This window comes from Arthrobotrys flagrans, assembly GCF_004000055.1.
Source record: "Arthrobotrys flagrans strain CBS H-5679 chromosome Unknown unitig_0, whole genome shotgun sequence".
NCBI lineage: Eukaryota > Fungi > Ascomycota > Orbiliomycetes > Orbiliales > Orbiliaceae > Arthrobotrys > Arthrobotrys flagrans.
Window position 1 is genome coordinate 609,628 of NW_027137550.1, and position 24,742 is coordinate 634,369.

Genomic DNA, 24,742 nt, shown 5'->3' on the forward strand with positions numbered 1-24,742 from the left:
GAAAAGCAAATCCTCAGATATTCTAACTTTCATCATTGATGGATACATATCACATTGTTTGGGCAGCATACCCGTACCCGTTGAACAATGTTAACCGCCCGCAGCACCAAGGGTCGACATGCTTTTACGAAGAGCCAGATAACTTTAGATCTAGAATCTCTAGGCAATATATGTATAAAAATTAAGATGCTGTCTATAAATAATGTCATTCTTTCGAAATTTCGGTGGTAGCGCATGTCGAGCCAGCAAAAAACATTCGGATATGCGTGTCATTCAGTGCACAGAAGAGGCACCGTTGAAATTTAACCCAACTCGAACATCGTTTACCTCACGACTCTGCGGCACAGACGCACTATCACGCTTCCCCTAACCCGGTTTTTATTGATATTTTTTAAACTTCCGGCCAATAGCATTGTGCCGCTGGCGTATTCACAGACGCTCGATTATTAATCCGATGTATTATTGGGAACTTTGGGAGCTGTGGACAGCTCCGAATGATGTTGTTGACGAAGTTTTTTTTTTTTGCAAAACGTTCTGTAAGGCATCTCTGCCACCGGCGAGTTCATCTTGCGAAACGTTTGGATCTGGCACAGATTATGTTGGCGGCCGTGCCTATGCCTTGCCTAAGCATCGGTCTTCTCGCTTCGTGAATTAATTTCCAAGACAATTGACTGTACCACATGCACTTTACCAATTCATCCTGAGGTTAGCGGTTCGAGACTAGGTATTGTTCAGCTGCATCACAAAGTTATTTTGCTCTATGACGAACGGTTATACTAGTATCTCCGGGACTTTACATGGCCGCAAGTATGTTTCATTGGTCGGTTGATCCCTTTACGGCCCTAATCTCCCCGAGGCCGAATCCATGAAACCTCCGTTGTGCGGACCACTACTCTGGTAGATCCTCCACTTCACCGTTAGAAAAAGACTGACAAAGAAGCATACTCCCCGAGAGTACATGCCGGGCAAACGTTCATGTTCTCAAGATCTCCCACACGAGCGAAAGGAAATATCACATACGAAGCTCCTAGGCTAATGGATCCTTGAGCAAACATCCCTTAACCCCGCTAACATTCCTAAGGCCTGTCGTTCAGACCGCGCAATTACAATTGCAACTGTAGAGACAGCTGCTACCCCCCCTGGCCTTTCGACTCAGTCCTTCCAACTGAAATATTCCTTGACCCTATCACGCTCACCAAACTTGCGAGTCCTTCCTAGTCCGCCCGAATACCCCCTCCATACATGTATGTGCGTGCCTACAAACTCACAAGACCATTCAGCTTCCAATTTCAGATCACCTCTTCTTGATGTTGTTCGATCCGAGCTCCGTAAAACTAAACTGCGACGGCTAATCCCTCTCCAGAGTTTCTCGACGAAAGGAATAGATGCATATGAACATACCTAGTTTGGCACTCCTAGACTAGAACTGACCTAGTGACCCCCCTTGATTTGTTTCTCTTCTTCCGAAAATCCTCTATCAGCGAGGTAGGTACTGGTACTTACCCCATTCCCTCTTCAAAACTCATCAAATCGTTTAAACCCCAGACCCTGATAAACTTCCCGTGTGTCTCTAATGACCTATCCGGATCGCGTTTTATGGATTTTGATTCGATAAGTCTCAAAAATGATTCGCATCACGAATCGACTTCAGGCAACAAACCGTTTCTTCCCTTCCCCGTATCCACTGTCAAAACGTGCCTCCGCCCGTGCCTCCTCTGGAGGGATATCGATATCTCCGACCCCCGGACGAAAAGAAAGCCGTTGAAATTTTTGAGTAGTCGAGCCTGTACATCCATCCACCTCTTTTAAATGTCTCCAAACCAATAGCGGCTCCCAAACCTCAACCATCTTGAAGGTTCCTCACAGGGAATTCCTGCATCTGCCGCTCTTAGACCTCCCGAGGAACACTTACACAAACCCCGAGCGCACACATACCCCCAAACCGCGAAGGATAAAGAACACCCACGCACAAAATAACGCATGCAAGCTGTCAAGTAACCCACCACTAGCAACCACTACAAATACATTTGCTTTTGGAGACAAGTTTCCCAGGCCTTAGTAATTTTGCCACCAGCGCACGCCAGTACGCTGCTGCAGCGTCCTGCAATACATATACTTTTTTCTTCGATCCGCCTTAATCTCCCCTCCAATCGCTAGCAGAAATGCTAGCACAGAAGTGCTTTGCCATCCTCACACGTTATAAAAATATCTCGCCGGGATATAAATTCATCTGGATTGCCATAATTACGTTACTATACATAACGCCTTTTTATTTCTCGTGTATGCACGTTAACGCCCATCCCTGGGATTCAGTACCCGCTTAATAAATCACGCCTTTGGCGTCCGTACAAATTGATCTCGTGTATCTCAGATAAATCTTTTGGGACTAGATATGATTGGATAGGTCATGTTACCTGTAGATTATAGATGAATGGCAGGAAGAGTTAATCGAAATCTAACTGAGCGATATGTCCCACAAACCGGCTTTCCGGGCGGGTACTGCAGGGTGCCTTACGAGAGCGAGAGACAGAGGTGTTCAAATGTTGGAAATTTCCTTTCGGCTTTATTCTCGATGAACGCTCGATAGCTTGCTTGGGCGATTCGCACTCGAGCGAGAGGGTTGTCGGAAGTTTTAATTCGCACTGGGAGGTCGCTTTGTCAGACATCTTTGGCACGAGTAACGGCGCTTTTATCTAAGCGTTTATGGATATGGGTGATAACGTTGTATGAAGGGGACAGTCGGAAGAAGTATCTTCTCGCTCTTGCTGTGTGTGATTAGAGAAAGGTTTCCTCGAAGCAAGTCTGTTCTCACGCCCTGAAAAATCATCTGTGAGACTTCGAAGCCGATAGCTCAAGTCAGCTCCCAAATCTTCCCTTCGGTTACCCATTCCCCTACATTCCTTTAATTATTCCATATACTAAACTTCCATAACTAACTTTTCCACAAATAGTATTACAGTATCCCTCCACTCTTCAACCTCCCATAATTACCGCACTATCCAAACCTCCGGCACCAGAAAACCCACTAACTCTAATTCTCCAACATCAAGACCGGTACCTGCGTCCATGCATGCATCATCGCAACCTCGTAACGATCCTCACGTACGCATGTACCTGCAGACGTGACTGGTCCAGATCCATCAGCTAGGTCCAAAACCCCGCCTTCAAAGCCAGATTCATGACTCGTTATGAAATAAAACTAGCCTAGAAAGATATAGGGCTACACTCAGTTCAGCCGTCATCGTAGCAATGCCTTCGCTTTTCGATAGAACCTCATGAGTTCATGGTTGCATGGCTGGTATCCGCCCCCTACTATCTGGCGCTGCGCCGATCCAACATCGGTGCATGATAGACCCTTTGTTGATAGCGGCCCAAGGCTTATGATTTGCATAAAATATATGTTGGAAGTGAAGTCTAATCCAGATTCTAGGGTGTATACATGCAGGCACAAATTCGAAATCGATCTTGTGAATGGAACCAGATATACGGTTTAACCTCCCGTGATTACCAATCCAGAGCCTTACTACGCATGTATCTAGATACAAACAATTTTAAATCGACCTTGTAGATCCAAAGTTGGTACGCTCGATTCAGAACCACTCCTCCAAAAAATCCAACAAAAACGCACCCAAGATCAATCCAAATCACCAAGATCCGTGCATGGCATCGATGCAAAAATTACTCGCATGAAAAAGGTAACATTCTGCCAACTTGATACCAACATACGTAAAGTAAGAATTCGGTACGCATGAACGGAAGATACCGTGTCTTCCAAACAGGACTTCGGTTTTGACTCCTGCCGGGGGCATAGTTCGTGGTTCCCTAGCCCGAATTAACATCGATAGTCTATAGATCTGTACCTGTACACCGGTGGTTTTTGAGTATTGCCATAGGGCGCAATCGTAGAGTATCCCCGGATCGATTCCATCTTGTGATACATACATCTACCGCAAATTTTATAACCAACTCAACCTTTTATCAAGAACTTCCTCGGTCAAAATGTATCTTATATTCATCCCAAATGCAAAAATGAAACTATATGCCACAAATCGAATGCCATCTGTAATCCAAACCCACATATCATATCGCATACATCCCGCTAAACCGAACCGATTCAAATCAAAAAAAGCACCATCACAATCATCACAATCCCGCACCCCAAAAGTCTAATCCAAAAGACCCACACCCCCCTTCACCCCTCCCTCTCCCTCTCCCGTCTAAGCAACCCCGCAACTTCCTCAATCTTCCTCCCTAACTCCTCCCTCAACCCCTCAATCTGGGCCGTCAAATCCCTCACCGTCACAACCCCCCCATCCACATCCTCCTCCCCTCCAATTTCATCCTCTTCATCCGGACCCCTCGGCCACACAAACCTCGCCTCCAACGGCCCGGTCCCAGGCGTGGGCGGCGGCCTATTCCTCTCCGCCCTTCCGGAAGTCCATTTACTCCCATTATCCCCCCCTCCTCCCCCTCGATGATGATTATCGTCATGTTTCCCCCCCCTCTCCATCAACGCCCCAACCTCCCTCCTCAAATCCTTCTTATCAACCGCCGCCTTCAAACTACTCCTAAAACCCTTCTGCCCTCCAATCGTAAACACTTTATCCCTCAAACTCTCCCCTTCCATACCTCTCATTCTTTCATACATTACTATAATCGCCACTAACGGGAAATGCGTGGCCTTCAGGAGTTTGATACGTAATGCGCGGAGGTGGGGGGCGGGGAGGATGAGGCGTAAGGGACGGACGGCGAGGGAGAGGAGGTTTAGGGGTGGTTGGAAGTAGGTTAGGCGGGAGGAGGAGGTGGCGGATTCGAGGACGAAGGTGGAGAACATGAAGAGGTATTCTTCTCTGTGTTTTTTTTTACGGAGAGGTTAGAATGGGGTCAAGATGGGGGTTATATAGGAATGCATCGTACCTTGCGTTACTCATCACTACTGACAATGAATTGCTGAGCAATGATATCAAAGAGGTGATGAGTAAAATATTCGTCATAGTAACAAATATCAACTATCTCTCGTTAGCCACCTCATGTCCTCACTAAGGATCAAGTGGTAAAAAAGAAAACTCACCATCAACGGCGCCCCCAACACCGGCGAAATCATCTTCATCATATCAAACCCCACATAGCTACTCCCGAAGAACACCTTAATCAACAACCAAGTCATATCCCCCAAACTAAAAGTATCCCTCGCCAGCAACGTAAACGTCGTCAAAAAACCCAAATACAAAATAACCACCAACGCCAAAAACTTTATAAAATCTTTCGTCATCTGTCTCAGTGCTGGCACCAGCGTTCCAAAGAACGGGGTTAGTGAAAATAACGAGAATATCCTGGGAAGGAGTAATAGTGCTTCTAGTGATAGAACGTCGAAGGATGTATCGATCAAATCTGCATCGTGTTTTGCGAGTCCTACCATGCGGAAGATGAAGAATACCGCGTAGATGATAATTATCAATATATCCGCCCAACTCCAAAAGTCCGCCGCATAGAACAACGTTCCCGCATCGGTAATCTGGCTGACCTCCTCATAGCAAAAGCTCAAAAACATCACATTCAGACACCACTCTATCACGCTAACCTTCTCCATATTCCTCTCCACCAGAACCCCGTAATACAACGCCAAAAACATGACGTTAAAGCATGCTTCGAACACCCGTTGGTAGCGCGGAACACGAAGCCGACAATACGGATCCGTCTTCTTGGGATTATAAAGCGAAGCCCGTTTCTGAGAATCAGTCCGGAGGTCCTGCCAAAACACTATACTCCCATCCCAAATCCCATTGACCACATTCTGCACAGTCCTCTGAGACAAAAACTTCTTGGCATCGCACACGACAGCAAGCTCAAGGGTCGAGAGTCCCGCAAAAGTATGTTTCGCAGGTGTACCATCAAGATCACGGGGGAGGTAGCCGGAAGAATCTTCGAGCAAGGGACTCGACTCGTTAACGACAGACGGACGACGGGAGTCCGAGGAGAACGACTTGGTGTCGTTGGGGATTTCGTAGCAGAGGTAGTCGATTACCTCCGTGAATTGGTTCAGATGGGCGCAAAATCTCCAGGCGACGATTTCGGCGGCATAACCACGGGATTCATTGAGCCCCCGGTCGTCGTCTTCACTGGCAAATATGGCTTTACAGCAGAGTAAAGCAGCGACAATCGCAGGATGGTGGCAATTTTGTGAGAGAGCTGTGATTAGGGGTCGTAGGCGGGTGGAAAATGTAGTAGTTCGTAGTTGATCGAAAGTAAAGGGAGTATCTATGATATCGACAAAGTACGCTTGAAGTTTATATATCTATAAAATAAATTTTTATCAGAAGATGGAAGTCCCGTCGCTATTACGTAAGGATCACAATCTCCACCCTACCAGTTCTCCAAGCGACTCGTCCTGACGGATGTCCAGGCTGGGCGCAGCCTTTGCCGCAACTGCATCCACAGCCGCGGAACCGGCAGACGGCATTTTAAGCGGTGCTATCGCGATCGATCGGGCGTACATTTCGATATCGATAGTGTGCCCATGGCGTAGTAGAGGGGGTGGGATTGTTGGAAAAGAGGAGAAGGAGAGGAGGTTGTGGCTGGAAAGATGTCACAGGACGAGAAGAGGGCCCAGATCCATCGCATTGTGGAGAACGCGCCTGCATGACATCACGAGGATGGAAGGCCCAATTGCAACATCAAATCCGATGCACGATTATAAAACATCCTTGAGTACTTGGCGCTGCCGTGTAGGACAAGAATTCAAACATGTATGACAGGATCATGGAAAGAACCCGCTAAATAATACATTCACCGTTAATATATAAACGAAGAGAATTTAAAGAAAAGAAAAGGGCAAGCGGAAATTAGAAATTAAATAAAAGCAACAGCCACCAAGACACCAGTATTTCGCCAGCCGCAGAAAAGAAAGAAAAGAAAAAGCACACCTCCATGCAAATGCAAGCGTCATATCGTACCAAACAGGCTTCGCCATGCATAAACTACTCTGAATTCTGCCGCTAGTTTTTTCGCATCGTATGGATAATCCTATACAGCCGCCAAATCCTCCTTCAGCAACTCCACCTGCATCATCTTCCGAATCTCCGGGATATCCTTCTGCGAGAAATTCATCGCCCCGCCTCTAGCGATAACCTCTGCCGTCTTGCAAAGGAAAACCCCGCAATCATATCCGTTCCCTTGTTGCGGGGTTTGGTCCCCGGGGTAAAAGTCCTCCCATTCGCTATCTTTGTACTTCGCTCCGACTTCATTCGTCATCCAATTCCTCAATAACGCAATCGGATCCCAGTTCCCTGCCAACGAGTCGTAGTATTCGAAACGTTTCTTTTCGATGTTGACAAACGCCAACGTCCAGTGGAAGTTACGGTGTATAGGAATGAGAACCCCCTTCAATCCTAGAATCTGTTCCCCCGATGCACCCTGTCGTTTCGCCCATCGTGCTACCCGTTTGTACCCGTGGTCCTTCAGAGAGCTGATAAACATTGAATTCATAGTAATCATTCTCTGAACACCGTCTTTATTCGCCCGCTCCTTGATGAGATGAATGTAAGAGTTGATAACCTCGTCGTTCAGCCATTGCGAACCGCTGAGCGTATTGAGGTTTCGCGGGGTGATTGGGTTTCCTGCTATTTTTCTCGCTTCCTTATGTTCATTCCTTTCACCGAGGAATTTTTGCAAGTCATGGAGCGTCTCCGGTGTAATCTTCCGTAAAACTTCCTGTGGCGGTTTCTACACGTACAACATTAGTATCAATACCCACGAAACACAGGGTTCGATACGTACCGCAATCGTTCTCATCCGCTGTATCTGTTCATCAATAATCTTCTGCCTCTCCACCATCTGAGTATAATTCTCAAATCCATCGACTTTATTTTCCTGAAGCTTTTGAATAAGCAGCACCAGACTTTCCCCGTCAAAACTATCACCGGATGGCGTTTTCTATCAAAAAATCGCATTAGCCATACCACCCGAAAGGTATCTCGGGTAACCAATAAACGCCAACCTTCTGGTCCAGCCACGGCCTCTTCTTCGCTTCCAACTTTTTAGCACTCCTAAGATTCGATTGCTCAAGTCTCATCGACCTCGAAGGTACAAACGCAGAATTCCGTCCTACCGACCCGATTGAACTTCTAAACGTGGAATTCCGTCCCACCGAACCGACCGAGCTTCTAAACGATGCTACGCCATAAATCAGCCCACGCCCTTCGATAAACACCGGGAATCCAAAACCCTACCATTCAGAGGCATCGACGGCGGGCTGTACTGACTCGCCTCCATCCACCTGTTGGGCGTCGAACCCACCACGCTCCTGTACGGCGTTGAACCCTGCCTCCGACTCCTGACACTAACCGACATCGGTGTCGCAGACCTCTTGCTAACCCGACTACCCGCGAACAGCGAGTCCCGAAAAAGCGCTATCGAACTACCCGACTTCGGTTGATGTGCCGCTTGATTCCGTCTCGCTAGCGATCTGGCAAGTTGATCTTTCCCCGACGGCGCAGAAACCGTCCTCGGATGCTCTAACGATGGGGTTTGCGAGTGTTCCTTCCATTTCGATTCAGTAAATGCGATTAACGACCCTGGTTCCGAGGTTCCATTATCGGGTACCGAAGTACCCGTAGTCGTAACGACAGAATTCGGTTGTTCGGAAGGATATTTCGATCCCGTGGCTTCGTCCCTCGAAGGTTCGACCTTAGCTGTTGTCCCCAACGCCTGTAATTTCGACTTGTATGTTCCGCCATTGGCTCGTGGTTGTTCATCCTCGTCCGGCGGAGAGGGCCGCCGCCGTTTCCTAGAGTTCCCTTCGAACGTTGATGTATATCCCGTATCGCTTCGTTCCTCCACCAAATCATCCTTTTCCTTGGTTCCATTTTTACTCTCGCTCTTGTCGCTACCAAACCCTGTACCCAATAACCCATTATTAGCAAAGCACGATCCGGAATATTCCCAAACTGCCCAATCCATAGAAAGGAACCCCTTACACCACCTCAGAATGCTCCCAAAGTTTGTCGCTAGATCCATAATAACCGATTCCTCCTTCTTTTTTCCCGACGGTAATGGTGGTTTCGTAAAACCTGTCTTGTCGTCTTTCCCGTCGGAGCCAGCGCTACTACTAGCTGAGGATGATGAAGATGATGTTGATGATGTGCTACTGTCGTCCCGCACCGTAGATACCGTTGTATTCGAGGATTCTGACATAACAACCCCCTCTCTCCGCACAAGTTAAACCTTTCTTATAAAAAAAGTCGGAATTTTTTTTGTTTCGCCGACCCCTTGCAGTTATCGCTCCTTCCTTCCTTCTATAACTTTCGCCCGAGATGGGTAGCCGAAACAAATAGGTACCCGTGATTATAATATCGTTTCCTTATCGGCCGTCCTTCTCTATACCATCTAAACCTCCAAGTATTGGTCGTAAAAGCGATGAATAAGTAAACGTTTGTTGTTGTTGGACCGAAGGGAAAGCCTGGCGGGTGAGCGCTAGAACGGGAAGGATAGGTGATGGATGAGGTATTCTGGCGGCTGACGACCCTGCGAAAAAAAAATCACGGGATATTGCCTTTGAGCTGGAAATCAAGACAAGAAACGGTGCCTGATGGTAATCGATCGCGCGGGGTCGGAAACTGCTGATGCGAAAACCGGAGGCGACGGGATGAAAAGATGAGGATGCCAATTGAAGTAAGCGTACGAAGTAGCGCTAGAGGATTATCGCAGAAGGAGAGGGAGGGGAGCTGTGATGTGATGTGTGCGGAAAAGTTATGATGGAGATCGATCGGTTTGGTTGGAATGGGGGATGTGAAACGGAGTGAAAGAGACGGTGAAGCAGCGCTGCGATTTGTTTCTGTTTCGCGTTTGGGAAAAAAACGACGAACGAACAGTCAACACATCTGCATCCAGCACCTTCAAGGAAGAGAAAAGGAAAGCGGATATCCCATGATGTATTTCCATTCTATCGATCAATTCTGATTTGGAGATATGATTTAAAGTGATTCGAATAGAAGCTATTCCAGTTCTTTCAGCGGAGTATAAGGCTCAGCAAGGCGATAGATATCGGATGAAGGAGCAAGGTGCAGAAATACAACAGTCCCAACACATCATTCTGCCAATCGCTTAGCACAAGACTCTCTATGACCATGATACTATCTACTAAAGTGGATATGCAGGGATTGATATAAACTACTATCGTAGTCAATATAGAGCTAATAAGGTCAACCGGGTCGGTTAATTACAAGCATGAAGTAGAAGGCCTCGTGCGAATGCCGGCAGAAGATGTATATGGTGTGTTAGTCGAGTATATATTAAAGATGAGGGGTGGATATAGAACCCGACGCTAGGGCTGAGGCGGTGCGGACGGAAGATGGGGTCTATTCCACCCAACATTCGAAAAGGTATCTACGAAGGTAGTTCCGTTGTCTGATCGTGTTCTAGCGGATTCAGACCGTTCGCGGCGGAGAGAGCATCGGATGCCTTCAGATTCGTATTATGAGGGAAAAACGAAGATATTGGCAACAAGACATATGCGGACCCCGCCGGAGATTTTGGAGAGGAAGGGAAGAGCGTTAAGATTGCGACGAGGTCGTTGGATTTTAATTTTAAAGTCGCGGATGAAGATGAGGAAGACAATACACATCTCGACTGGCATGCCGATGGAATGGCCGCAAGTCCTTTTCTTTTCATTTGAGGACGTACCCCTACCGACCGCCTAATAAAATCCATAGCAGCAACGGTAATCTACCACCTCCGCCGAATACCCGCTTATCAAACCGATATCGGAATTACAAAGGGTCCAGATCATAAAAACTTGGCAATATCTCAAGAAAAAAAGGTACCAAAAGCTACGATAAGGCCAAACCGTGCATCGTCCTCATCAAAATGCAAACCAAAGTTCTTAAAAAAGGCCATCCGCCATCCCATCCAAACACAAGATCGCTACCATAGTATACTAAAAGAGGCATGCATGTGTCTCGCTTATCCTGAGAATGATTATGCCTATCATGATAGCGAAGAAATGGAAAGGGCGTTGGACGTAATAGAGATACAAGAAGATCCTTTATGCGGAATTTATTTCGATGATGTTTATTTCACGAATCTATCGTTGTCATTAGATGCCCTGGCATGCAAGATGAGATGTGATATGATATGACGAAGGTGTATGGTCGGGGAGGGCGGTGGGGGAGGAAGAAAAACATACGACGTCGGTGGCTAAATACTCCAACGCCAGTAACAAAAAGAAAAGCGACAAAAGAAAAGGGAAACAAAAGAAACCAATGACCCGTTTCCAATATACAAATGTCCGTCAAAAACGTGAATGTGAAATGTGAATGCGAATGGTAATGTTCGGGCGTAAAAAAACAAGCGAGCATGTAGGCCTAGCCGCATCGCTTGTTACGGTGTAAAAATGGTAATAAAATGTCCCCATCGTAGCGTCCTCCGACCTCTCCATGAATCTTTAAATGTAAAAAAACCCCCTCCCGCCGCCGAAAGGAAATGCCCCTCGTGATGCTCCTACTCGATCAACAGCTTCCTATCCGTCCCCACGTACGTCATCCCCAGCTTGTGCAATGCATTCCGATCCTTCGGCCTGATAATCACCGGCGAGGGAAGCATCGGATTATCAGGGTTCACATATTTCGCATCATTCGCCGCTTGTTCGATCGCATCCATCTCTTCCTTGCAGCTCTCGTGGTCCAGCGGACACACCACTATCCTCTGTCTCAATGTGATATCTCTCGCCGCGCTAAACGTCGCCTGAATGACACCCCCGAAAAGTCAGAAACCAATATTTATAGAGATACGGACGGAGTAACCAACCTTGACGGTCAAAAAATATTCAATCTTATAAAGATACGCCGTGGTCGTAAACCCCGAAACATGGTATAACGGAAACCCTTGTTTCTGTCTTGGTAAACACCCATCGTTATCCCTAGCCTCCTTCCTCGGAAACGACAGCGCACAATGCGTCTGAAACCCTTCGGCCGGTAACTTTCGCTGCACGCTCATCGTCTGTCGTTGGATCTTATTGATCACCGTCTTCGGTTCGTCGCCCTCCGGATTAAACGTAATAGCCTCTTCGATCACCACCGAAATATTTCGAATCGATACACGCTTCGCTTTCGACCAGTCCGGGTTCGGGGAGACGTATATACTGATCTGTACCGTATCGCCGGGACCGTAACTCCACCGTGGGAGCTTGATGCCGAGGTTTACGAGGTGATCCGTTGTTTTCTCTTGTACTTCTTGTACGTTGTACATTCCGAATGTCGATAGGCTGTCATACCTGCACAGGGGTACGGGGAACGCGAACCGCTTCATCTCGCCATTGTTCTGATTTCCCTGGTGTAACGATACGACGAGCTCATAATATGTTTCCAAAGTCCGGCTGGGGAGCGATATTGTCGCGGGTGGTAACCGTACGGCATCGTAACCGGGTCTGTTGAACGGGATGAATAGGACGAAAGGTAGATCCATGTAGAGTATTTCTTCGTGTGAAATGCCAGGGTGACACCGGTAGAGCATGAGCTCTTTGCCGACGAGGTCGGCCCATTCTTTGCGAGGAGCTGCGAGGTGGTTTACGATTTTGGTGTCGGCGTGCGGGTGGACTGTTTCGCGGCGGTAGAGGCCTATGGAGACGTAGGAGATGTGGAAGGGAGCGCTGTGACCGGCGGCGGGGCGGATTTCGACTTTGCCTTCTATTCGCGGCTATTTTTATTTTTCAACGGCGGTCGTTAGTTTCGAACCGATTTCAAAATTAAGCTACGCGACAGTGTTGTCTGAGATGCTTTTAAGGCTAAATAACGTGGGGCCGGTGGGGGAAACGTGCATACCAGTGTGGCCGAGATGCCTGGATATCCAACCAGGAAGTTGCTATTCGGCGGACCACTTACTCTCACCCGTGCCGCCGTCATCGCACGTGTAGTCTGGAGAGGAAGCCGCCGTTTAACTCGCTATTGTCGCTCACTCGTTCTTTCTACTTCACTCTCACTCCCCCAGAATGAAGAGCCTCGCCTGGCTTTCCGGCCCAGGAAATGAGAACACGCAGCAGTGAACAAAAGAGCAAAAAAAAAGAGACCAAAATTCTGTGGTCGGAGTGGTCGGTAGTAGATTGGAGCCGATTGGATCGGGTAGCTAGTGGGTATGATATCGTACGACGGGAATCGATAAGGCCCGGTGCTTTCGGTCGAAATCGAAAGTTGGGAGGCTGTAGGCTGTAAACCGCAAGGCCAGAAGGGCAGGTCCGATAGCAGCTGCTAAGGCGAAGAACGAGAAGAAGCCCCTCCTCCCACCTCTTAGGGGTCCCTGACGCCCGGAGAGGGAAATCAGGCGGGAAAAATCAATACAACCGTTCCCCCGCTTTTTTGTTATCGATGGTGCCTGGTTCCTGAAACGGGCGGGTATGGGAACGTCCTTTGTTAACAAGACCTTCCCGACTTCCTATTGTTGAGAAGGTTTGTAATGTACTGGTCGGAGTAAGCTAGGACGAAGGTGTATTTGCTTTGTTTGATGAATAGCTTAAAAAAGCTTGTGAGAAGGATGCGGGGCAAAAAAGGAGCCGCAGTTGGAAATGTTAATCCAGGAACCGGAAGATAGGATCCTTCTGAAGTCGATAATCCCAAGGTCTTCGGAGAGAAGGAGGTAGAGTGCGAATGAGTCTTAAGGTTGAATGCGGTGGGGGATGATGGTAATGGTGACAATGATGATGCTACTGCTGATGGATGGAGGAAAGCGGCGGGATTGTAATCAGCCGGATAGCGATACTACAGTAGCATACCTCTATATCAAAGTATAGCGGCTACAGCCGTTAAGAAGGATACGTAGCTGCTGAATGCTGGAATCCAAAAGAGTACTCCGGACCAAGCCAGTATACTTATACTTGTGCTCGAGCAGGCTGCGGGATTGGGTACGAATGGCGGGATGCTCCAGCGCTTGGCTTCTCCGATGCAATGCACAGAAACAGAGGCTGAAACGAAGACGGGGAAATCTCGTGGAGACGAACTACACTAACTCGTATCATATCATGCCCACATGTACTTTTAGACGCAGTGCTGCATGGGGTATCATGATATATTGAGCTCGTCGGGTAGATTTCAAATACGACCTGAGGGAGGTATTTTATATAAATACTTGAGTATCAGCAGATAGCGATATAAGATAATATATAATCTCGTATCATGCAGACACGGATGCTGACAAGCCGCGGTCAGACTCTACATGACTCTTTGGAATCCACCAGGCCACCTCTGTAATTACGTCGCCCGTCGATGCCTGGTCGATTGATATCATATATAACATACGGTAGCATGCCAGTTTATAAGTAAGTATGTACAAACCCTAGGCTTCTTTTTTTTTTTATCTATCGCAATTAATTACAAGCCCAAAATGTTGGTTACCAAAAAATGTATAATATGCCGCTGATATGCAATGCGATGCACATGCAAAATGTACAAAATATAGAATATAAATATGTAAAATGTCTCCGCGCCCATCCTTCCGGTATCATTCCTATAAACACCCCCCGAGGTTTTGTTTCGTTTGTACGCATGGTAGCTACTTGGTAGCCAGCTTACTCGGTCGCGAGTATGACCGCCATCAACAATGTTATCGCGCTTATCGCCCCCACCACGAACCCCTCGATCACCCACAACGTCACGTCTACCTGCGGCACCGAGATCATGGTTTCCGCGAAGTACTCGCTCAGCCGGTGCATAATCAGGTCCAGAACTCCAATATCTTCGTCTTTCCCGCTTACTTCTCCTCCAATTCCTTCACCGGCTGTCGTAGCCTCGGCTTCAACCCTCGTCGCTTCTTCTCCTTCTCCTTCTCTTTCTACCGGTATGGTCTCAGTTGTTTCTCCAACTTGTCCTTCTGGTACGTCAACTGGAACTTCAACCGGTGTCTCCTCGATAACCTTCTTGACTTCATCATCCTCCTCTTTCACCGCCTCAACAACCTCGCCTCCCACCACCGCAACTTCACCCGCCACACCAGCACCAGCACCAGCAGCAGTGGTAGTAGCAACCACCCTCTCCTCCTTCAACATCCCCCTAACCTTATCCTCAAAACTCCTCACCAACCTCCTCCTCTTCCAAGGCTCCAACCCGACCTGGACAATCACAAACAACACCACATTAATCCCCATCAACATCCAAGTACCCCAAGTGCTCGCCCGTCTAATCTTATCACTCCAAACCTGTTCTTCGTGGTATCTCGTTAAAATGCTTTTTGATAGTAAACTACTGGCGTTTTCGACTTCCTTTTCGATTTCGGTGAGTTTGTTCTGGGCTTGGATTTCGGCTTGTTCGTTTGCGTGGTCGGAACGGTAGAGTTCGGTGAAGCGCTCGAGGTCGGTGGGGGACCAGGTGTTTTTACGGGTGAGGAGTTCGTTCACTTCCTTTTGGGAGGCGGAGCGGCGAGCTATGGCGGCTTTGTAGGCGGCTTTTGCTTCGAGAACTAGGAATTTTGCGGTCGATAGTCTGTGCTCTGCCAGTCCACCAGCGTGATTAGCTTCCGTAATCCACAAAGAACGATGCATCTAACCCTTATAAAATAAAATAAAAGCGTATATCCATTTATTATTATTATTATTGTTATTATTATTATTTCCAGCGAATAACGGACATCAGACGTAATAACTACCCTGTAACTCAATATCCTTCTTCAACGCCTCGATCCCAGAATACCCGGTCAAATCATTAATCTTCTGACCGGCCGTAAATATCGCCGCCTGAAGATGATCCAATCTGCTCGTCAAATTCTTAACGATGGTAAACCGTTTCGATTCCTTCTCCGACGGTAACTCCGACGGAGTATTATTTTTCGCTTCATTTCGGGAAGGAGAAGAAGTCGTGAACTGTCGAACCGCTACGGTAGAAGGTTTAAACGAATTTGCGATTGATGAGGGGAGGAATGGGAAGAGCGAACGGGTGGTCGTTTGGGAGGGAGGAAGAGGGTGGAGGAAGCATGTTAGGAGGAGGGGTAATCGTGGCGGCGGCATGGTACTATTGATGGTGGTCGGTACATTACATTGTTGACGAGGGAAGAAAGTAGAGTTCGGAAATTTTCGCTTGTTTCCTTCAATTTCAACCTCATATCTTTCCAACAACCACCATCACCACCGCTTCATCAACATCATCATAACCGCTAACCGTCGGGAAGACGGATAGCCATCACGATGATCACCCGGAAAACCCTCCACTTCCTCTCCCGCCAACTAACCTCCTTCCTCCGCCCTACAACAATCCTCCAATCCCTCCCCTCCCGTCTCGGCCTCCCGACCACTCCCCTCAGAAACTTCACAACCACCCCACCCCTCTCCGCCACCTTCTCCCAAGTCCTCCGCGGCTGTCGTAAAAAGAAAAAGGACTACAACCGAAAACCCGTCTCCCCACAACTTACAAACCGTCCATCAATGAAAGGCGTCTGTCTCCGTGTTGGTATCGTCAAGCCAAAAAAACCAAATTCGGGAGAAAGAAAGATTGCGAGGGTGAAATTGTCTTCGGGGAATGTGATTACGGCGTATATCCCCGGTGAGGGGCATAATATTCAGACACATTCGGTGGTTATGGTTAGAGGTGGGAGAAGTCAGGATTGTCCTGGTGTGAGGTATCATTTGGTTAGAGGGGCTTATGATTTGGTAAATTTTTTTTTTTTAGATATTTATTTAGGGAGCGGAACGCTAATAAGTTTATAGGGAGGGGTACCGAATCGTGCGACTTCGAGGTCAAAGTACGGAACTAAGAAGACAAAGACGGATTAAGCTCGATGAAATATCAATTATCGATTTCTAGGGAAGATCTATGTACATATAATCTCAAAAAAATAAACGAACACAGCCGGTAACACCCTTGGTCTGAAACGCCTCGATAGTGATGGAGAGAAAATAAGACCCAGCACGCTCTGGTACCAACAAGAGAATTCGACATCCTGGGCACAGCCCTAGGGCCCTTATTTGAGCTGCTTCTTTAAAGTTATGCTCAATACAAGACTAGTTATGCTCAGGGCGGCATCCTCGATATCGCCCTGCGAGCGATGTAGAAACCGAACTGCTCGAATTCAGTAGTGTCATTCCAGTGCTCTCCTGGGACTGCTCGATTCCAAAGTTCAATCAACGGTTTTGTAAGCCGAATGGTGTCTTCTCTACCCTTCCTTAGTCTAGAGTTTTGGATCGATAATCCGAATATTATCGTGAAGGCTGTGAGAAAAATATATATATCCTTAGGGGCGGTGAAGATTTGAATGATCGATTTTTCGGATGCATTCTGAAGCCTTGTGGCATGCAACCCTAACAAGGCTATTTCTTGCTCTAGCATATTTTTCTCGATACAAAACGTAGAAAACCTATGCAAAACTGTATCCACATGCTCTTCCGTAACAGCCCGGGGGTATGCATCCAGGTTGGTGTAAAGCAGTCTCCGATGAAAGGTGTGGTATATTTCAAGGACTATGTGTGTGTCTCCGATCTTTTGGTATGTATTTGCAAGTACTTTCGTTGTCCTTGCGAGCTTTGAGATTGTTGATTGTTGTAGTTCCTCAGGTGTTTCTTGTGACCAATTCGCAGCGATAGCTGTTGTATTCGTTCCGTAGATTTGTCCGTCGAGACCATTCCTTTTCTTGTTATTGAATATCAAAGCTATTAAACCAAACAGTTTCTCTGCACCTTCTAATCCAGATAGAACCCTGATTCCGAGGTTCATCAATCCTGAGGTCCGATTATAAGTTAGTTTCGGGACATGTTCTTCCAACCTACGAGTTACTGCATTCTCGCGTACTGGAAGATAGGTTCGGAGTATGAGATATATATACTGGCTCCAGTATGATGTAGCCAATTCATTGAGAGGTTGAAACACTTCGTCGGGAAGGCTATCGATATCCCCATACCTCTCGATACCCTCTTCCAGTATCTGCGGACGAGGGGATGGTGTCAGCCCCTTCTTTACATCGACCAATAGATCGAAAACAAATGAAGCTGTTTCTCTGATGAAAGAAGTGTGGTCTGAGCTATGAAATGCAAACGCCAGAATCGGTAGGGTTAAAGTCAAGGTCGTATGGCCCAAACAAAGAATATCTAGGGAACGCCTTGCTGACCGTTGACGGATGATTTGATGCAGTCGTTCGACTCGGCTCTTGATCTTCCCAACAAGATATATATTATTTAGGGACTCCCCGCTGTAGCTCTCATAACCTGGAGCGAGACTATTTCCATAGCATCTCCCTATTGTCATGATCGTGATGTCTAGGATCCGCAGCATATCCCTTGCGTATTCATGTCTCTTATGTTCGGACAGAAGACTGATAATACTAAAGCTTTTCAGAAGCCTCAGCTTTTCAGGGAGAGTAAAATATCCATAGCGGCCATCTAGGCCGAAATCTTTCCAGCAATAGCACGGAGGCGTTTCCGATGCTTTTTGCCATAAACATTCCGGGGAGCGCACGGATTTGGAGCGACCAGCAATAGAAGAAGCACCGACTTCTTTCCACCACCACCAATTGGGGCTAGTTTCGAGGTAGGGCCATGCATCTTCGCCAATAGTATCGTTTGGTTCTAAATGCGTAGATTCTGAAATCTGGGTCGATTGGGTATTGGCTGTGTTTTGAAAAGGTTGGCTGGAAGAATTTGCATTCTCTTGCTCTTTGTTATATTGCTCTGGAGGGCTATGGGATGGAGCTTCTCGTGGTTCTTGCAGTATGGTATTGCAGTCAGACTCCCAAACTGGCCTTCTGGGGCGGCTCTTTCGTTTTACGATACAGCCCCCAGAAATTGTGCCAGAAATTGTGCCGCTGCTCAGTTATTAGATTAGTGTAAGAACTAGTACTGTTTCCATATAACTACGACACTGGAGCTGTCACTACATACCGATTGTACTTATCCCAGCCCCATCGTTTTTTAAAGGTTTCCTTGTACGCATTTATACTGGTGTTTTTGGTCTATCAGTATACACTTGCTCAATCGCTCTTTGATGAACGCTGCAGCGCTGAACGGATAAGAGTACTGACCTCGCTTTAAATTTATGCTTGGCAATCATGTATTCTCGAATATCGTCGTATGTCATCCTATCGTTGTAGAGGCCACGGAGAGTTTCTTTGTATTTTTCCCAATCGTATGTCATGGTTACCACAAGACTGTATTTATATTTACAGTGAATAGAATGCAATACTGGAAAGGTGTGTTGTGGAATGTGGTATATTTTGAGGGAAGTCGGCCCTTGGGAACGATATATTCGAGCCAAGGTTATTAGGTCGATGTAAAGTTAATTCTTAAGTGGCTCGCAGCTCGCAACTGCACAGTTTGTGAACTTCTTTCCAGATGAGACGCCCTATACTACAGTTGTGGACTCGAAAAAAGGAATTCTTGGAAATTTTAAAACCGAACTTAGAGTTGAATCGCTCACAATTTATGTTTTTTGCCCGTCCACCAGAACAGAGCATGAGAGCGGGAATAGGGTTGTAGAGATTCCATAAATGCACGAACTGAAGTCCAACTTTGCTTTTCCCAGCATATGTCAGGACGTCTACACAATAAGGCACTCTTCCTTCACATCGGGTCCCGCCTCTCAATGTGGATGCTCCCACCTGGGGATATCTTCCATAAATTCAATCCGACTGGCCAACCGGGCTGAAAGTACAGTTTTTTTTCGTCATTTCTCTCAGTCATCAGGGCTAAAGAGCTCCTCCAGTATGCAGGCTGAAAGTACAGTTTTTTTTTTCCCACCACGCAGCACCACAGAATATATGTGACACCTACTTTTGAGCTGACAACATCGTGTTGACATGTTATGTTTTGGGAGGCTTTTAATTTGCAATTGTCCTCGTTGCTTTGAAAGTCCAGTTTTCGAATTTCCCATGCATTGCAACATTCTACTCCCAGTATCCTAAGATGAGCAGTTACTCTGAAAGTCCAATTTTCGAACGTGCTCCTGCAAGCACCTTGAACGTGAGCGCTTATCTTGAAATTCCGCTTGTTGCGGAATACGCAGGCAGTTGCTACGCTTGCTCGTTGTGGTCTAACTGTCGGAACGGCCCATATATCCTTCCTTTCAACCTTAATTCACAGTGTACCTCCCCCATGAGTACCCTAGGTAGCTAAGTACTTAAGTATTTGGCTGTCCCCGGACTAGGTCTGGGTCCGAGACAAGCAGCCCCCCTAATTAAATTTCCCATGAAAGATGGACACGACTCTGTATAACCCTCAAACTACTTCTACCATAGCACCAATTCGCAATTTTATATGCGAAGTCACAATAGTTTCTCGGGGTCACGCCCGTCTTTTCAGCAATGTCTTCCCAAAAATCGCCTCCTCGAACCAAACCTGGGTGCTTTTTGCGGACACTCTATATCAGCGCCACTTATTCGCCTATCTCCTATACGATGTTACCGTCTCCGTTGGAGAAGTTGAGGTACGTATGCCTTACCTATCCTCCCTTTATATCTCCTTTAACTAAATACCTGTCATATATCAACTAGATTCTTGGTCCAGGTTTAAATCTCCCTAGCCCTCCCAATAACCTCCTGGTCCGGATTCTTAACTCTGAAAGATGCCCATACATGACAGCAGCCTTCCGGGGACAACTTCCCTTCCCCGACATCATCGAGTTTCGAAACCTGCATCCAAATTGTATTCACAGCACAGCTCCATACTCGAAGATACGCTCGACTTTCATCATGACTCTGGCTGTAAACCAACGTAAGATGCTCTGTTGGATTCTTTTCGGTATAGCGGTTTCCTTGATTTGCGGTATCTTGGTCGGATGTATCACAAAGAAGGCTGAAGTTGCATTGGGGGTGGTGATGGTTCTTTTCGAAATGATCAACTTGGCTAAGGGACATATCTAAATCGGATATTAATAGTTGATATTGTTTTATCGAATGCGATATCACAGTAACGTATATTGATATTTCGTAAGCCGAGGATTCCTCTTCTGCGAGTATAGATCCGATACGCAAGTTTTCATAACTAGCTGTGGGTCAGATGGCTTTCTGGAGGCTGTATTTCGATAGTACGGTAAATCTCTAGTAGCTAGTTATATCGGTAAAAAAAGTCTTTGCTGTCCATGTATATCTACTCCGCCAATGCATATATATGCCCCGCCTCCTAGATTTAAAACCTCTTTAAATTCATGCCCTAGTACGTAGGATATATACGTACAAATCAATACAATCTACCTTCTCTGTCCGCGAGAAAATCTGTCTTGTTTCGTGTAGCCCAACAGAGTACTGCAACAGCCCATATTACAAGAATACAAAGAGTGCAATCATTGAATTTCGGGCCCTTACTATACTCTCGGGGACTCCCAATTGCCCCAAACCAAACCATATTCCACCAGTGCCATGTAGCTCGAATTAATTGGACAAAAAATCCCTCAAGCTATCCGTTCTCCGAAAAATCATAAAGGGATGAATCGAGGCCTACATTTTCACAATGTGGGAGTCGTCGGTCGAAATCTCGTGAGACTTATATCGCTAGACAACACAAAATATTCTTTAAGCAGAACCAATATGAAGCAGAATACCACAACAAAACGAAAACTGAAATTCCACCACTAAAAATTAACAAAACAAGACAAATTCACTACGTTGTTTGATTTACTTCTGAAGTATCAATTTGACACCGATTTTATAAAAAAAGGTTGAGTTTTGGGTATGTTACTTTTGAAGTTGTCCCTAGCGTTAGCCTTCCCGACGCCCGTGTTGACCATGTTGTGTCAAGGATTTGGTTAAATTTTGTCAAGAAATCACTTAAGTACTACCCTGGCTTTCGATATCGCGATTCGTAAAAGACTTTTACTTGTGTAACTACCTAGCTAACAGTTTGGGCAAAAATATTAGTTTATCACCGTAGTAATACTGTGTAACCTAGCCTCGAGTCCACTGCAATGATGTTCCGTGGGCCTAAAGCTAGGGGCCTATACAGAAATACTGCAATGAGCTCATATGATATTCTACCCATATTATTATATAAATTAAGCATGTTCAAATTATAAACTCCTAGTTTACCTCTGAACTATCGGATTGCCGATGTTCCACAACAACAACATTCTGGTTACGAGACTGATTGCCGATAAACTTCTAGCCTACCCATAAATTTCCAGTCTACGCTACTAATCTACTGCCAGCATATCTATTGCCTTGCTATCTATGAACTACTGACTTACCTATCCACTAACCTACCTCCCTACAAGCTGGCCTACTTATACCCTACAGTTTGTTGACTACCACTAAGATGTGTACTACGCAGCTATATATATACATAAGTACTCAAATACTTAAGTAGGTACCCCTAATTCGGGAACTGCATTAGTGTAATGTTGTTGCAGAGTCGCTGCAGCGACATCAAATGAGGGTGACCTAATAAAGGAGTTTACGGATAACGGTGATTTTATAGCATCAAGTTCTTAGCAGAACATCCCACCGTTTGTCAGGGACGAGAGGTGGTTATTTTTGAGGCTCTAATTAGCCGTAGACTAATTCTAATCTCGACAGCTGCTGCCAAGAATTGTTAGTTTCAGAGCAAGCAGTTCAGTCGCGAAAACGAATCCAGGCCTGAATTTTGTAGATATGCCAAGGAGGAGTTATTAACTGGAACCATTGGAGCTTCTCTGTTGTATATCCTCACTAGTATAAAAGAGGGAAGAGGAGAAAAAAAGGTTACTATCAATCTTAAATACCATCCTAATCCCCATCTTGACGAGACGGCCCCATTTAATATAGGACTACTCTTTCCCCAACACCCCCCCTCACAATCTCCTTACACTTCTCCGCAAAAACCCCTGCAAACACCTTTTCAAAATCTTCAACCACCAACCCAACAGTCATATCCTTCACCTCCCCATCAAATCCCCCTTCCAGAATCCTCTTCTTCTCCCCTACTGCTTCATTGACCAATTTCTTCGCATATCCCTCTACGGCGGTCCCAAGTATCTCCTTCAACTCCCCTCCACACAAACCCACAATTTTCGAAATGCTCTGAGATATAGCGGTATTACGTGCCTTTTGCCTTTTCATCCGCCATGGTCTGTAGACAGGTTGGTGATAGATTTGGGTTATTCTCTATTATGAGGTCTAACAAATCTGGCGGATATGCTGCAGGGTATTCGTAGACCGTATTGACGTTAAATTGCCTTAAACTGGTTATTTCGATCCCCCCAAGCGTAGGGGGTCTTTCGTCCGGAATTTGATGTCTACAGTGCAGAGCCAGGTATCCCACACCAATAAACGGGTATCTTGAGAAATTCCTCCACCAAGTCGGCGTCATTTCGTCACAGCTGTATTCTAAACTCTTGACGTTCGGTGGAGGGAGGAGAAGGAATGAAGGGTCGATGATATAACCCCATACCCTCAACTCTCTTAGCCCCGTCAATCCGAAGACCAAATTTTGCAAAAACCCCCAGTTGACCCTGAAAACATTCAAATTCCCCTAGTTTATGGTTCTTGAGTAAGCATGATATTCGAATCCGCTGATATATAAAGTTTTCAGCTGTTGGCATGATGACGATGATATTGTTGAGATGATGTTTATTAAAGTATCCAGCTGTGTAAGAGCTTCTAAATTTCTGAGAAACTTGGCGATTATGCTAAGTTCAGTTAATTTTGTAAGATCGCAGAAATTGAAGAGAATTTCGCAAACGTAAATTGCGAGCTGTAATGAGAATTTTGTGGGGGCAGGGGTTCGGAATATTGTTTTATAAAAGTGAGGAATTCCTTACGGGCGTTTATGGAAGTAATCCCGGACTGGTCGGAGGAATCGAAGATAAAATCTATAGATTTAAGACTACCCAGGTAGTTTGAATTTATATGTAATTTAATCAACGAACAAAAAAAGCAACTGTTGAATAACATACCAGATGACTCCAGATGAAGCCGAACCAACTTGAGATTCGGAGTATTTCCATTTCGGACTTCATCCAAAATTGTCATGAATAACTTGATTTCGTTGACGAATCTATAAGGATAGCTGGCCAAGTCGGAAGCAAAAATCTCATCGCCAACTCCAAAATTTTTTCAAATATTTAATATCTGCTGTTCCATATCTTTCAAACCGTCTTTCCAATGCATAAAAGTCTTGCCTTCCACGATAATTAAAGGGATAACTTGTATCTCGGTTGCAAAAGGAAAAAGTCGACCAGATAGTAGGGTGGCATACAACCTTTAATGCTTTACGCGACAGCACGAGATTAAGGATGCCAGTTCGGTCGAGGAAAGGTAGTATATGGGATATAAGAAGTGGTCATGAATGGTGGGGGCGGTCTTATGCTCCAACCATGTAAACGGGTTTGTTCGAATAGCTTCTGTTTCCTCAAAACCGTTCTACATCTTTCCCCATCTCCGTCGTATTCACCATCATCATTAAACCCGCCTCCGTTGATATATACCTCTGAAAAGTGAAGTGTGGTATTGTTGCATTCTAAAAAGATTCTCGCGATTTCTTCGTCTTCTTCCATCGTGTCCATGTATTTTTCGAATTTGTGTTTTCGTTGGATTTTTACACCGGATAGGTTTCCTGTCAGTTTTGCGATCGAGGAAAGGTAGTCTTTGGATAAACTGCCAGTGCCGGACGTATCTAGTTTCAAGTACTTGACAGTAGAAGGTTGCTCGGCACCGACGTCGTAATTGGAGATGTATCCCTCTCTATAGGTGCTACTAGTGTTGCGAAATGCTTGAATACGTTCGATACAGGGGAAGACAAGGACGGGTAGGAGAGTTGTTTCACGAAGATGACGACTAAATGCATCTTTACAACTCATGCTGAATTCCTTCAGAT

General features: G+C 46.1%; 6 protein-coding genes across 6 annotated transcripts; 1 reads left to right on the forward strand and 5 right to left on the reverse strand.

The window, feature by feature from the left end:
- Positions 1–4,192: 4,192 nt before the first annotated feature.
- DFL_003288 (uncharacterized protein) lies at positions 4,193–6,496 on the reverse strand (the record flags this gene model as incomplete). Its single annotated transcript, XM_067632204.1, has 4 exons — positions 4,193–4,850; positions 4,918–5,009; positions 5,072–6,295; positions 6,368–6,496. The coding sequence occupies 4 exons, from the start codon at positions 6,494–6,496 to the stop codon at positions 4,193–4,195; spliced, it is 2,103 nt and encodes a 700-aa protein (XP_067490496.1).
- Positions 6,497–7,023: 527 nt separating this feature from the next.
- Positions 7,024–9,192, reverse strand: DFL_003289 (uncharacterized protein; the record flags this gene model as incomplete). Its single annotated transcript, XM_067632205.1, has 5 exons — positions 7,024–7,722; positions 7,777–7,932; positions 7,997–8,172; positions 8,229–8,894; positions 8,976–9,192. 5 exons carry the CDS (start codon positions 9,190–9,192, stop codon positions 7,024–7,026), a joined length of 1,914 nt encoding a protein of 637 aa, XP_067490497.1.
- Positions 9,193–11,496: 2,304 nt separating this feature from the next.
- On the reverse strand, positions 11,497–12,896 carry DFL_003290 (uncharacterized protein; the record flags this gene model as incomplete). The annotated part of the gene is made up of 3 exons (XM_067632207.1): positions 11,497–11,739; positions 11,803–12,690; positions 12,816–12,896. The coding sequence occupies 3 exons, from the start codon at positions 12,894–12,896 to the stop codon at positions 11,497–11,499; spliced, it is 1,212 nt and encodes a 403-aa protein (XP_067490498.1).
- A 1,655-nt stretch (positions 12,897–14,551) lies between these two features.
- On the reverse strand, positions 14,552–15,982 carry DFL_003291 (uncharacterized protein; the record flags this gene model as incomplete). The annotated part of the gene is made up of 2 exons (XM_067632208.1): positions 14,552–15,468; positions 15,625–15,982. 2 exons carry the CDS (start codon positions 15,980–15,982, stop codon positions 14,552–14,554), a joined length of 1,275 nt encoding a protein of 424 aa, XP_067490499.1.
- Positions 15,983–16,159: 177 nt separating this feature from the next.
- On the forward strand, positions 16,160–16,744 carry DFL_003292 (mitochondrial 37S ribosomal protein uS12m; the record flags this gene model as incomplete). Its single annotated transcript, XM_067632209.1, has 2 exons — positions 16,160–16,621; positions 16,679–16,744. The coding sequence occupies 2 exons, from the start codon at positions 16,160–16,162 to the stop codon at positions 16,742–16,744; spliced, it is 528 nt and encodes a 175-aa protein (XP_067490500.1).
- A 238-nt stretch (positions 16,745–16,982) lies between these two features.
- On the reverse strand, positions 16,983–19,094 carry DFL_003293 (uncharacterized protein; the record flags this gene model as incomplete). Its single annotated transcript, XM_067632210.1, has 3 exons — positions 16,983–18,765; positions 18,842–18,898; positions 18,982–19,094. 3 exons carry the CDS (start codon positions 19,092–19,094, stop codon positions 16,983–16,985), a joined length of 1,953 nt encoding a protein of 650 aa, XP_067490501.1.
- Positions 19,095–24,742: the final 5,648 nt, after the last annotated feature.